At 44.0% G+C, this 15150-nt stretch overlaps 2 protein-coding genes across 2 annotated transcripts; both read left to right on the top strand.

Annotated features, from left to right (window-relative positions):
* Positions 1-824: 824 nt before the first annotated feature.
* LOC137294773 (UDP-glucuronosyltransferase 1A8-like) lies at positions 825-5417 on the top strand. The gene is made up of 2 exons (XM_067825884.1): positions 825-987; positions 1438-5417. The coding sequence occupies exon 2, from the start codon at positions 1454-1456 to the stop codon at positions 2990-2992; it is 1539 nt and encodes a 512-aa protein (XP_067681985.1). The 5' UTR covers positions 825-987; positions 1438-1453; the 3' UTR covers positions 2993-5417.
* Positions 5418-6593: 1176 nt separating this feature from the next.
* LOC137294772 (UDP-glucuronosyltransferase 1A1-like) lies at positions 6594-10979 on the top strand. The gene is made up of 2 exons (XM_067825881.1): positions 6594-6805; positions 8403-10979. The coding sequence occupies exon 2, from the start codon at positions 8419-8421 to the stop codon at positions 9955-9957; it is 1539 nt and encodes a 512-aa protein (XP_067681982.1). The 5' UTR covers positions 6594-6805; positions 8403-8418; the 3' UTR covers positions 9958-10979.
* Positions 10980-15150: the final 4171 nt, after the last annotated feature.

Here is a 15150-nt window from a genome sequence, read left to right as displayed (position 1 = left end):
GACACAGGAGGCAGTATATCACGATGACAAAAAATGATTACATTTGTTACTCAGATTGCACAATGATAATGGTGACTCACTGACAACGCACACAATGTCATCATGTTATAGAGCGAAGGGGGCGATAGGGTAGCCTCATGGTTACAGCGTTCGCTCGTTCGATTCCCACATAGGTACAATGTGTGAAGACCACTCCTAGTACCTTCCGCCCAGATATTGCTAGAATATTGCCAGGAACGGTATGCAACTAGACTCACTCTCTCATGGAGGTAACTATGACAGGATGACAGAGATGACATGATATATCCTATACTGATATATCCTATATCCTACTTCAGAGCAACACCTCCCTCACATACTAGCAACGTGGTCAAATGACATGACCCTCCACTAAAGATTCATGATCGTGGTCAACGTGTTCGTAACTCTGCTTGATTTGCTTAAGGTCTCCACACATTCACTTCTCTCGTTTGATGAAAACACATGTATGTTATCGTAAGGGTAAGAGTTGCAGGAAGCACAAAATAACGATATATTTGTGTTATGCATTGATAGAAGTGCTTACCTCTGCAAAAACAGAAACGCAAAAGTGCTTTTGCATATTTGCTCTTTATGTAGAACAGTCAACAGGTGATAATGAATTGTTCAAATTTCTCACAATTGTCAGTGACGGAAGTTTATCAAGGCTCTGGTGAAAATCTAGTGTCAAGGTAAAGGGTGCCTGTGTAACCGGGGTCAGAAAGTGTGTACACGACGTCCGTCTTCAGGGCGTAGGCTTTGTTTGCATTGGAACTTGCCCTACACAATAATTACGCAATACCTCGAGCAGGTTGCAGGCTCGCCGTGGATATTTACAATGTAAATGGTTGAAGCCAGAACCAGGAGTAGTGGTGACAATTGCTAAACGAAAGTCACAAAACACTATCCTTGTTTTCCAATAGGTCGTATCTGCGCTAGGTTCACACACACGTCGTATCCGTGATAAAGGTAAGATAAAATATATGTGACATGGGATTTGTGTAATGACCTTTGACTGAATACTCCATGATCTTGTGGTGCGTTCGAGTGTGTTCTAGAGTTAGGATCAGAATGGCTTTGTGGGGTGAGGCAGGGTTTAAAGACCGTGATGTACGTAATTCTTGGTTGATTAAGAAGGACATTTATAAAGCGAAATGTTATGGATGTCAACTTCTGCTTTACTGTACACGCAACGTTTCTGGACAATTCCTTGCCCCTTCCTGGCAATGTGGATAATCCCTTATCCCTATGCGTTGGTTGGAAAAATGTAACCTCCATAGGGACTATGGACTAAAAAAACTACCCTGTGTCTTCTTCCCCATATGGGTATTAACAATATATTCGTCATGCACACTTCAAAGTGGAGCACCGACTGCACACCTTCAATAATTAGTAATGACTTTCTGCTTATGTTTCCAGCTTTTTCTCTTTAAAGATGTCACTTCCTACGATCGTCCTTTTGATCACCCTTGTCAGTTGTTGCCATGGGGCCAAGATTCTTCTTATTCCAACTCCATCACCAAGTCACTGTCTGGAAATTATGTCCATTGGGCAGGCTCTTCTGAAAAGAGGCCATGACGTTACTTTGTTTGCCGTCCTCTCTGATCCAAAATCCTGTGTCGGAAAGTTTGACACGGAAGCTTTCAAGGAGAAGGTCACTGTTATTATTCCTGATCTGGATCCATCGATGCAGAAGACACATGATGATTTGATGACAACTCTACGCGAACTCATTTTTAATCGAGTTGAATTGTGGGAAGTGTTTTTGAACTATTTGAAGCCCATGATCCAAAATCATTGCAGAGCGGCAATGAAAGATAGGGTTGTTTTAGAAAGGTTGAAAAAAGACAATTACGACATTGCATTGATAGATCGAATACCTGGTTCTGAATGTCTGTTTGCAATCGCCGCCTATCTTGGGGTTCCAACAGTTGCTGTTGCCTCCTACCTTGAAGCCAGAGATACTGGAATGCCTCTGCAAATTAATACATTCCCGCAATTGATGTCAGGTTTCACCAATGACATGACTTTCCGTGAAAGACTCCTCAACACATTATCTATTTTCGCCACTCGTATCGTGTACAAAGTGTATTTACCATATGCAGACTACTCCACGTTGGATGAAAATCTGAAAGGTGTTGACGCCAACAGTCTGGTAGCGAAGTCTTTGCTTTTTATCGAAAACTCCGATTATATCATTGACTACCCCAAAGCTGTGTTTCCTAATTTTGTTCAGTGTGGTGGTCTGACAGCAAGTCCAGCAAATCCCCTTTCAACTGAGATGAAGAAGTACATGGATGCGGCAACAGACGGTGTTGTACTTGTTACCTTTGGAAGCCTGATACAAGGGTTTCCAACTTCATTGATTGAAAAGTTGATGTCTGCCTTTGGTCGATTGAAGTACCCAGTTCTGTTTAAACAGGACAAAGAGGGAATCCGCGGCAACATCAAAAGCATGAAGTGGGTGCCACAGAATGATATTTTAGGTCATCCCAACACAAAAGTGTTTATTTCTCATTGTGGGAAGAACGGATTTTGGGAAGCAGTTTATCACGGAGTTCCTATCATTTGTATGCCAATCCACGCAGAAACATTCACCACAGCCATAAAAGTAAAGAAATACAACATTGGATCAAGAATCGAAATTTTTGATGACAGTGTTGATGATCTGTTTGAAAAGATAAGCCAGGTACTTGAGAGCACAGCTATCCGTCAGAACATGAAGAGGATGTCAAGGCTCCTACGTGACAGACCAGAAAGGCCTGCTGACCGTGCAGCATCTGCTGTCGAACATGTCCTCAAATACGGAGGAGACCACATGCGACCTCCCCCTGTTAGCTTTGTTAGTTATATCTATGCTGATGTATGGGTCTCTATCGCTGTACTTGGCAGTGTCATAACTACTGCTGTTGTATGTATCTGCCGGAGGTGTTGCTGCAAGGGAAAGGCTAACAGGAAGCGCAAAACAGAGTGAATGAAGCTGACTGTTGTTCTTGGGTGGATATTTCTACATGTTAGTGATAAGGTGATATGATATATTGTGTGCTCTAACAGTGTTGTTTAGAATTTGACGTTGCTGAGAAAAAATATTGTGAAATGTCACCATTAAGTAATATAAACTTGAAGAGTTGTGTTGCTGTTTTTCCTATAGGTTTTACAATAGGTCAGTGTCATAGCTTTGCCTTCTTCAAGGTGAAGAAATCGATTCAGCGTCCAGGCTTAGTGGATTGCGTATGTGTTTTCTGACGTATTTGAACTATTAGCTTTAACATTGTCAGGAGTTTTATGAGAGGTAGATAATGGTTGTCCTTGATGTAAAGTTGCGTCGCTCTCTGCCGACATCCATTCACAAAGCCGATAATGTTATATCATTTCTCATGAAATAGAGCGCTGATGTTCTATCTTGGCAATGGAAAATAGCTTATTGAATGAAGCACAATTCTGACACTTTTGAGCGTTTTGAAATTCTTTTGTTATTCAGACTTGTGTGTTATCGAGGTATTTATTTGAGTTCACCTGTTTGCCTGTTTGCCTTGTCGAGTACCCGATTGGACTCAGTTATCTAAGTCCACCATCATAAAAACGTTTGTGTGTCTTAGCATTGAACGACTAGAATGCTTCAGATATTGTTGTAGGGCAGACTCATAAATACTTCAGGTTACAGCCCGCTGTGAATAAATGTGCCTGTGTAAACCAGAATCTTTTTCTATTCTAGCAGTGTTGTACATGTATGTAGTTCAGCTTGTTGTGTTTAAACGTCGCATGTGCGAGCACAGGATAATTTTTTCAGTTGACAATTGTTATTAGCCTATAAGAAGTTTGGTTTCAATATCAGAATTTATATATAAATGTATTAAACTGTTATTTTCTTTGATGTCTCATTATTATCGTGCTTCGCCGGGTTATGTATTTAGCTCCTTTGTGTGAAGAAAGTGCATTGGTGAAGTCATTATTGAAACACCAAGTGATTTAGTCATAATGGTCTGGATTTACTGTGATTTTATTTATGTGTTTCGGTTCTTCAATATTCCGCTTGTTAACAAGACCTCGTTTTAGGGACGTCGATTTTGTTTAACTACTGACACAGGCTCGGTTAAATTCATATTATGTGTGCGTCAAGTGCAAAGTGAAAGCGGCATAAAAAGCTCCTCGAGAACATTTATTGTGCATTCATCGTGAAGGACAAAGTGTTGTCAGGTATTATGAAATTTTACTGAAACATCTGTGGCTAAAAGAAAGTCTTGGAGTTTTGATACTGTTTTCGTAAATAGTCACCACTCTATTGTACTTTGGTTTGTTTCCTGCCATATAGCATGATAATATTTAAAGGAAAGTGTCCTGTTTAGATCGTAATGGGGATACCAGTGATTCCAATCATTTAGTGTGCTGCTGGTATCATAAAGACGTAAATTGGGTAGTTTTATTGCCTGTATTTTTTTCTCATTTTGAACATTAAAATGTTGTTCATTGCACATATGTTCCTCTGTCTCAAGACGCAAGTTATATATTCTAAACGTATCCTCCCATTTGTTAGACATTCTAGTAGTCCCACAGGTGAACACAGCAAACCATCTGGATTAGTGCACAGCTAATCACCAGCCTGTTTCCCCGTATTGACATGGTATCCTCCCATTTGTCAGACATTCCAACAGTCAGACAGTTTAAGATAATCACCCATTTGGTTGAGTGCACAGCTAATCCCTTGCCCGTTACCTTTTAGTGAAGTAGGAGTGGCCCTTAACATAAATAAATTTATACGGTGTAAGCTGTAGAATCCGACAATCGCTGGAGCCAGGAAAAAATGACGGATTATTCACCGTATCAGATAATTCAGTGTATCTTTGCTTGAATACTTTTCAAACCATATTGGCTTCTTGCATGAAATTAAAATGCCTGATTTTAATGCTATTTTCTTGGTACTGTATTTACATGTACATATGTGGTAACATTGACCCACTGGAAATTGATCTCACTCACCAAATTAAATGATCCCTTTTCTCAGCCGACCCGTGAACGTCCGGGGTACAATAGGCCTTCAGCAACTCATGAAGGGCGACTATGATTGTCGTAAGAGAGATCGGTTCCCAATTGTGCAGATCGGTGCTCATACTGTTGATCACTGGATTGTCAGGTCCAGACTCGATTATTTACAGACCCTCGCCATATACCTGGAATACTGTTGAGTGGAGGAGACCACATGCGACCTCCCTGTGTTAGCTTTGTTAGTTGTATCTATGCTGATGTATGGGCTACTATTACTGTACTTTTCAGTGTCATTACTACTGCGCATGCTTTTGTATGGATTTGTCGGAAGTGTTGTTGCAAGGGAGGGTCTGACGGGAAGCGCAAAACTGAATGAATGAAGCTGACTATTGTTTATGGGTGGATATACCTACTTGTTAGTGGTAAGTTGATATACATTGTGTACAGTAGTCGGATAGTTTAGAATGTGACCCTCTTGAGAAATCAATATTTCACCATTGCGTATGTGTTTTCTGACGTATTTGAACTATTAGCTTTAGCATTGTCAGGAGTTTTATGAGAGGTAGATAATGGTTGTCCTTTATGTCGAGTTACGTCGCTGTCTGCCGACATCCATCCACATAGCCGATAGCGTTATTTGGATGTGTCGAAAGTGTTGCTGCAAGGGAAAGACTGAGTGAACGAAAACCCGAGTTTCCGTATATTCCTGCTTGTATGATTTGAGACCATTTGATGGCTGGATGAATCGTGGCCATGAAACAGAAAATTATTTTGTTTAGTAGACTTCCATGTTAGTGATAAGTTGTCATGATATATCGTAAACAACAACAGAGTAGTTTAGAATGTGACCCCCCTGAGAAAACCAAATGCTATTGTGAAATATTATTGCGTATGTTTTTCTGACTTATTTGGACTATTACCTGTAGCATTGTCAGGAGTTTTATGAGAGGTAGAAAATGTCCTTTATGTAAAGTTCGCTCGCTGTTAGATATTATGAACTTAAAGAGGACATTGTTATCAAGGCCTCATGTTAGGAGCGTCAATTTGTATAACCATTGGCACACATCGGTTAAAGTCATTAAGTCAAATGCAGATTGAATGAACATTTATTGTTAAGTATTATAAACTTGAAGAGTTGTGTTGGTGTTTTCCTATAGGTTGTACAATAGGTCAGTGTCATAGCTTCAAATATTGTTGTAGTGAATGAACATTTATTAAGAATTATAAACTTGAAGAGTGTCTCTGAGGTTGTTGCTGTTTTTACTATTTCACAGTCTACCAGGTCGCCGTTTTTGCAGATGCATGCATACAAGAGTTGAAGGTCTTTCTATGAGTGATCGTGACTTACTAATAGACAGTTGAGTTACCCTATGACAAGGGATGTTGTGTAATCCTTTCAAAAGCTACATATAGTAAATTTAAAGCAACAGTTGCGTTGAACCATGTAGACGGGAACCCCGACTCTTGTTCTGTCAGTTCGGCGGTATTGAAGTCCACCTTACTACCCGTACAAATAATGTGTGGCGCTCTACCCCTTCTCCACCCTCAGTTACCGAGGTCGGTAAGTGTGTACACCACTTATCTGTCGCCTTATGGGAATTGTATTGAAGCCTGCCATACAACCACCTTGGGTAGATTACAGGCTTACAGTTGATTGATTGATACCCATAGGAAAGTCAGCAGCTGAACTTGGAGTGTTGGTCGCGATTTCCGAACGATTATTGCGAAACTCACCAAACACGTTCCTTGTTTTTTCAATAGGTTGCAGCTGCGTTGGGTTCATAGCGACGTACCCGTGATTAAGGTAAGGTAAAATGTATTACGAGTTTGCTTAATGACTGTTGACTGCCCTGTCAAATGGGTTGTGATATGTTCGTGGGTTCTACAGGGTGAAGATAGGAACAGCGTGAGGTAGGGTTACTCATTGCGATAGAAGATCAGAAAGCACATTCCTTTTCTTCTGGGTTAACAGAAACAGATAATACAGAGATGATAACAACGATGGCATCTCGGTGTACTATATAGCTGCATTTGACAGCTGACAGTATATATTCATATGGTTTGTGGTAAGTTCGTGTGTGTTGGAAAGTGAAAGTCAGAAAAGCGTCAGAAGAGGATGCAGTCGTTATATATATATGTTTTTGTGACCAAGAAGGATAGTATCTGTATGTCAGTTTCTTTGATCCAAAATGAAACATGTGGGTTAGGAGTGGACGATCTGCGCTTAGGAATTAAGTTAGTGAGACAGGATTGAATTATAGAATAAATGATGTTTTGATTTCCCCACCCACCCCCCAAAAAATGACAAACTTAGAGGTACCTGAAATGTCAGTATTAGCATTATACCCAAGCAGAGGCAACAGTCATTTTTTTGTTATTTTTTCATGTTGGATGTCATGTCAGGGCCCTGTACGCGAGGTGTCTTTGCTATTAACCCAGTATATTGGCTCTCAGTCAGTCCCAGTGTGGTGGCTTCCAGTCATAGACTCAGAGTGATGGTACTCAGCCACGGGCTCACTATGCTGACTCACTCAGGGGCTCATCACGCCGGTTCTCAGTCAGGGGTATGTTGACTCACTCAGGGGTTCGTTACCCTGGTTCTCTGTCGGGCCCGCTATGTTGACTCACTCAGGAGCTCATTACGCTGATTCTCTGTCAGGGGCTCACTGTGTTGCCTCACTCATGGGCTCACTATGCTGACTCACTCAGGGGCTCATCACGCCGGTTCTCAGTCAGGGGTATGTTGACTCACTCAGGGGTTCGTTACCCTGGTTCTCTGTCGGGCCCGCTATGTTGACTCACTCAGGAGCTCATTACGCTGATTCTCTGTCAGGGGCTCACTGTGTTGCCTCACTCATGGGCTCATTACGCCGATTCTCCATCAGGGGCTCAGTACGTTGGCTCCCAGTCAGGGGAGAGTATATTGACTCAGTCAGGCCTCAGTATGGGACTCAGGACGCAGGGACTCAGCATATTGGTTCTCCTACATGGACTGAGTTTGTTGCCCTGCATTATGTGGTGTCAGTCGAGAGACAATGTTAATGACAATGTAGCAGTCTTGGTCTCAGTATGATGTGTCGTAGTATATCATTCTTTCAGCTGGGATGGTCAGTTGCAGTAGGGGCTCAAACAGGATGATATACTGCGTCAGAGTCTTCATATGTAGGTGGTGTCAGTTGGAGTCTCTCTTAATTTAGGGCGAAGACTGACACGTGGGCTCACTCAGTATGGTGCTTTGTCATACGACGTGTCGTTTAACGGGCAGGTGCAGCTGATCATTGATTAGACCATGATTTCTGAGCTGATTTTACTGAAATATTAATGTGATTGTTTTTCCCCACAGTTTGGAACACTGACAGCGGAACTTAATGATTAATGCCTTTTTGTGTTTATGTTGGCAGGCGTCTCAGCTGAAAGATGCTACTCTCTACCTTCGTCTTTCTGACCACCTTTGTCAGTTGTTGCCACGGGGCCAAGGTCCTTCTTATTCCAACCCCAGCTACAAGCCACTGTCTGGAAATTATGTCCATTGGGCAGGCTCTTCTGAAAAGAGGTCATGACGTAACCCTGTTTGCCGTCCTCTCTGATCACAGATCCTGTATCGGAAGGTTGGATAAGGAGGCTTTCAAGGAGAAATTCACTGTTATTGTTCCAAAGGTGGATCCAACGATGCAGAAGACACATGATGACATGATGGCAGCAGCTGGTGGAATAATTTTTAATCGAGAATATATGTGGAAAATGGTTATGAACTTTATGAGACCCATGATCCAAAATCACTGCAGAGCTGCAATGGAAGATAGAGTTGTTTTAGAAAGGCTGAAAAAGGACAATTACGACGTTGCATTGATAGCTCGAATGCCTGGTTCTGAATGTCTGTTTGCAATCGGCGCCTATCTTGGGGTTCCAACAGTTGCTGTTTTCTCGTACCTTGACAACACAGACACTGGAATGCCTTTACAAAGTAACACATTTCCCCACTTGATGTCTAGTTTCACTAATGACATGACATTCCCTGAAAGACTCCTCAACACATTATCCTTCTTCCTCACTCCTATTGTGTTCAAAGTGTTTGAACAATCTATAGACTACTCTGTGTTGGATGAAAAAATGGAAGGTGTTGACGGAAGGGATCTGGTGAAAAAGTCCCTGCTTTTCATAGAAAACTCTGACTATATCATTGACTACCCCAAAGCTGTCTTTCCAAATTTTGTTCAGTGTGGTGGTCTGACAGCAAGTCCAGCAAATCCCCTTTCAGCTGAGATGAAGAAGTACATGGATGCGGCAACAGACGGTGTTGTACTTGTGACCTTTGGAAGCATGATAAAAGGGTTTCCAACTTCATTGATTGAAAAGTTGATGTCTGCCTTTGGTCGATTGAAGTACTCAGTCCTGTTTAAGCAGGATAAAGAGGGAATCCGCGGCAACATCAAAAGCATGAAGTGGGTGCCACAGAATGATATTTTAGGTCATCCCAACACAAAAGTGTTTATTTCTCATTGTGGGAAGAACGGATTTTGGGAAGCAGTTTATCACGGAGTTCCTATCATTTGTATGCCAATCCACGCAGAAACATTCACCACAGCCATAAAAGTAAAGAAATACAACATTGGATCAAGAATCGAAATTTTTGATGACAGTGTTGATGATCTGTTTGAAAAGATAAGCCAGGTACTTGAGAGCACAGCTATCCGTCAGAACATGAAGAGGATGTCAAGGCTCCTACGTGACAGACCAGAAAGGCCTGCTGACCGTGCAGCATCTGCTGTCGAACATGTCCTCAAATACGGAGGAGACCACATGCGACCTCCCCCTGTTAGCTTTGTTAGTTATATCTATGCTGATGTATGGGCTACTATTGCTGTACCTGTCAGTGTCATAACTACTGCTGTTGTATGGATCTGCCGGAGGTGTTGCTGCAAGGGAAAGGCTAACAGCAAGCGCAAAACAGAGTGAATGGAGCTGACTGTTGTTGTTGGGTGGATATTGTTACATGTTAGTGATACGTTGATATGATATATTGTGTGCTCTAACAGGGTAGTTTAGAATCAATTTCGCATTTCCCATAAGGGATTTCGGGTTAGATTTGCAGTGTCATCGCTTTGCCTTCTTCAAGAAGAAATGGATTCAGTGGTCCGTCTTAGTGGTTTTCAAATGGTATTCTAATGGCACAGGACGATGCTCTTGGTATCGATCACCTGTTTGCCTTGTCGAGTACCCGAAAGTCTCGGTTATCTAAGTTCACCGTCATAAAAACATTAGTTCGGTTCAGGCTCGGTTAAACTCGTATTATGTCTGCGTCAAGTGCAAAGTGAAAGCTGGATAAAAAGCTCCCCGAGAACATTTATAGTGCAGCCATCGTGGAGGACAAAGTATTGTCAGGTGTTATGAACTTGTATTGAAACATCTGTGGCCAAAAGAAAGTCTTGGAGTTTTGATACTCTTTTCTTAAACAGTCACCACTCTTGTATTTTGGTTAGTTTCCTGCTATACATATGAAGATAAGTAAAAGAACGTGTCTAATGTAGATATTAATGGGGATACCGGTGATCTAATCATTTGGTGTACTGCCATATCATAAAAAAAATAAATTGGGTAGTTTCGGCTGCTTGTATTTTTTTCTCAGTTTGATCATTGAAACAGTGTTGTTTATCGCAGTCATGTTCTTCTGTCTCAGGACACAAATCCTCCCATTTGTCAGACATCTGAATAGTCAGACAGATTAAAACAACAAACCATCTGGTTTAGTGCACAGCTAATCTCTTGCCCGTTACCTCTTAATTAAATAGGGATGGCCCTTAAAATACATAATTTTTTTGCAGTGGAAGCTGTATAATCCGACAATCACTGGAACCATGAAAAAATGTCGGATTATACACCATGCAGACAAAAAGAATATTCAATGTATCCTTGCTTGAATGCGTTTCAAACAGTACCATGTAACTGGCTTCTTTCATGAAATAAATGCCCAATAGCTATTTTCTTGGTACTGTGCTTATGTGTGGTATCATTGACCCACTGGTAATTGATCTCTCACTCACCAAATTAAATGATCCCTTTTCTCAGCTCATTCACCGTAGGTATGCTTGACAAAACACACCTAGATCCGCATACTGATATGAAATAACTGATCCCGTGTAATACATGTATATTGGCACTCAACATGTAACACCAAAGATACAAGCGTTCTCACACACGGTAATTACCTCCCAGTTAGCAAGTGCTGGGACCAAAGAGATTATTAGTTACAGCATGTTAGTTGTCAGCTGCCCAAAGACAGGCTTATTGGTTATTTTAGTTCAATATGGCAAGAGGATATCGGATCGTACAGCGCGACAGTGTCACTGGGACCAGAAAATGGTGGTGGAATTCGGAATATACATATGTCGAATAACGTGTAAATGACGATAATATAGAAGAACGCTGCCGGGACCCAAATATGTCGAAATTCAGAGATTGTCGGATAATTCAGGTGTCGGATTACACAGCTTCCAGTGTAACAGAACACACCTTTGTGACAGACATGCCGATATCATCAGCGTATGAGGTAAACATGAAGATAAATGATAATATGGCGGAGTAAGGGGATGACTTTTTTAAAGGGTAAGGACTTAAGATAGCTTTCAAATTCAAATTGAAATTTCAAAAGAGAATATGTATGCCTATTTTTAATTTTACCCCGATGACCTCCAGAGTTGAATAGCGTTGGTATTTAAAATTGACTTACACCAAATGTTATTAGTAACTTTTTACATACTTATCATAGTTGTAAGCCAACAATTGCCCTAGCGCTCTCTGATGCGCTCAATCTCTCTACTGATACCACAGAGAAGAGAGACGACCCTGTACGTAGCTGGGTCGCGACTCCCACGACCCCTTGACACGCCATTCCTTTATTAGAGATTGGCGATGACAGGCCATTTTGTCTCAGTCTCTAAAATTCGCTCTCTACCTGCTTATTAGTAAGGGTTTTGCGCTCTTTTTGGGTTCTTTTTGGGCTGTTACCCCCTACTTTGGGTAGGCTTACTAGGACTGGTGTTACAACCATGAATTATTGACTAATTAACCCTTCATTAGTCTCAGGTAGCTATGACCCACTTTTTCACCTGTTTGACAGGTAGCTACCGTCCCAGATTGCACGTGCCTCCTGCGCACAGGCAGGAGTGAGCGCACCACCCATCCGCTGCCAAGAGGGTTAGGGTGGCTTCCTTTTGTGGCGAGGATTCCCTCTGTTCCCCTCAGACGGCCCTCCCACCCCATCGTCTCCTTCAGGAGGGGGGGAAGTGACTTTCAATCGGAGGTGGCCGCAGCGGGACCTTGTCGTCTCCTTCCTCTGTTAGTCCATACGGACAGACAAGGTAGCAACATCCCCATGGCTAGCTCCCCCATCCCACTAGAACTAACAGATTCGCCTCGTCCGGAGGGAGAGGTTCGCATCCACGGGAGTGGTCCAACCAACCCTCCATTAAGATGGATTCTACTCCCAAAAACGGACAGGACAAGTGCCCTTTTGGAAGGGAGGAGGGAAGGAAGGTCGTATTGGTTCCACCCCTTCCTCCACTCCTAGGAAGAAACTTGGTGCGCCCAAGCGCGGAGGTAAACCTCTCCCAGTCGGGGAGCACAGTTTACAGTTGGGTCCCACCGGTCCTCCCCATCTGAAAATACCTCCTTCCATAGGACCTGCAGAGGGTCGTCTCTCGAAATATGTACCAAACTGGGTTCAGCTCGGACTGGACAAGTTTGTTTGTCAGATTCTGGAGTCAGGCTGCCACATCCCTGTCTCCTATCCTCCACCTCTCACCTGCCACCCGGTTGAACGGCTTCCCGATCCGGACAGGTTCGAGTTGATATTGGAACAGGTGGAACCTCTCATTACCAGTGGCATTGGAGGAACTATCTCTCGAGAATCTGACTCGCGGCTATTACTCTCCGGTATTGCTCAGGCCCAAAAAGAACACGTGAAAATGGCGGCTGATTCATGTCTTGAAGGAGTTCACGACATCCTTCCTCGTACAGCTGCCATATTTTCGACTCTTGATGCTCAGATCAGTCATGCGGTCGCTGGAGCCCTCGGATTACATGATATCCCTCAACCTCCAGGATGCGTGCGTACCTGCACATCCCGATCTATACACACCATCGCAGGTACATCCGTTTCATCCTGGGAGGTCGACACTTTCAGTGGAAGGTCTTTACATTTGGGATTTCCTCCTACGGCCGTTCGGGAAACACGATGGGACTTTGTAATTCTTCTGCTCCGGTGGTTATGATGGCTTGTAAACTCGGACAGGTTGGACCTAGTGCCGACAAAATCTCTAGTTTCTCAGGGCCATGCTAGACACAGCGTGGTTTAGATCCTTCATGCCACATGAGCGAATGACAAGACTCCAGTCTCTGATGACACAGGCTCTGAACAGACCTCTGTTCCTCTGTCAGTGGCAGAAACTACTGGGTCTTCTGACGTCCGCACAAGAACTAACGGTCAGGGTGTCCTCCCTCACCATCAGGGAGGTGCATTGCACTCACCCCATCAGACTCCCCGAAAGTCTTTTCCACTTCCTGAAATGGTTGAACCGAGACGGGAATGTGTTCGGGGGTGTCCCCCTCCATCTTCCAACCCTGTCACTCAGTCTCTTTGTGGACGCCTCCACTCAGGGGTGGGGAGCACACATGGGGACGGAACAAACATCAGGGGCATGGAATCCCTCCCTCCGGTCTCGACACATAAACCTCCTGGAATTGGATGCAGCACAGCTAGCAATCCTCCACTGGAGGGAAGCCCTCAAGGAACAAGTGGTACTGGTTCACACAGACAGCTCGATGGCGGCCTGGGCTATCAGCCCCCCAGGGCTCGGCCAGAGCGGATCCACTTCTCCAGTTAGCACTACAACTGTTTGAGCTAATGGACAGCTTGCGGTTGACCATTCGGGCTTTGCACATGCCAGGGGCCAAGAACATCTTGGACGCCCTCTCTCGTCTGGACAGCCCTCCCTCTACGGAGTGGCAACTGCACCCTTGGACCTTCCAAATGCTGTGCCTTCAGTTCGGCAAGCTGCTGGTGGACCTGTTTGCCACCAAACTCAACCACCAACTGCCCATGTACGTGTCCTCTGTACCAGACCCAGAGGTCGTGGTCTTGGACGTTCTGTCCTTAGACTGGGAAGTGATAAACGCCTGTGCTTTCCCTCCCCCAGCAATACTACAACGGGTAATAACCAAACTACAACAGACGCAGAATCTCAAACTTCTGCTAGTAGCCCCCAAGTGGCCTGCTCGGACTTGGTATGTACCCCTTTGCAGACTTTGCAATCAGTAGCCCGTACAGATACGTCTCCGAAGGGATCTTCTTCTAAGTCAGTCAAGCAGACGGATACATGAGAACCCTCAGGTAGCCAATCTGCACGCTACACAAAGGAGTCTGAGGAGGAGTGGGTACTCCAACTGGGTCTCTTCTGCCATAGTGGGCTCGCAGAGGTTGACAACGAGGAAACTGTATGATTTCCAGTGGGAAGTGTTTGTTTCCTTTCGCAAGGGTCAGGGGTTTTGTGCTGACACTGCTTCCCTTCCCCAGATAGCAGACTATCTGGTCCACCTACGTACCGCAAGAGGCCTCAAGGCCTCTTCCATCAACACCAATATGGCGGGCATCATGTCCGTCATCAGGAAATGATCCCCAGGGTTGGATGTGTCGGTACTCAAGGAGCTCATTAAGAGCTTCAGGCAGGCAGATGGCAGACGCTAACCCAGGGCCCCCGAGTGGGACCTGAGAATAGTCCTGAACCACTTCACACTTTTATGAGCCCCTAGAGGAAGTCCCCATCCTCAGGCTGACGGTCAAGACGGCCTTTCTGGTAGCTATGGCTTCAGCCCCTAGGATCAGTGAGATCCATGCACTTCATGCCGACCTCTTGAGGTTCAAACTGGCGAATGGTGGACCAGCTATTCTAGGGCTCAATCCCACTTTCGTGTGTAAAAATCAAGAGGCGGACGAACTCGGCCATACTTTCCACATCGCCTCTTTGACTCCACTGGCGGACGCCAGTGAGGATGGAGTGCTTGCATTGTGTTCGGTCAGGGCGCTGCGGATATACACAGACCGTACCTGCACCCAGAGACGGGGCCAATGCAGGTTGTTTCTTCCTCACTCCC

This window comes from Haliotis asinina, chromosome 8 (genome assembly GCF_037392515.1).
Source record: "Haliotis asinina isolate JCU_RB_2024 chromosome 8, JCU_Hal_asi_v2, whole genome shotgun sequence".
NCBI lineage: Eukaryota > Metazoa > Mollusca > Gastropoda > Lepetellida > Haliotidae > Haliotis > Haliotis asinina.
The sequence above is the reverse complement of the archived record's forward strand: the minus strand, read 5'-3'. Positions and strand labels throughout refer to the sequence as shown.

Excerpts from the sequence above, each read along its gene's own strand:
- LOC137294773 (XM_067825884.1), top strand. The coding sequence starts at position 1,454 with ATGTCACTTCCTACGATCGTCCTTTTGATCACCCTTGTCAGTTGTTGC.
- LOC137294772 (XM_067825881.1), top strand. The coding sequence starts at position 8,419 with ATGCTACTCTCTACCTTCGTCTTTCTGACCACCTTTGTCAGTTGTTGC.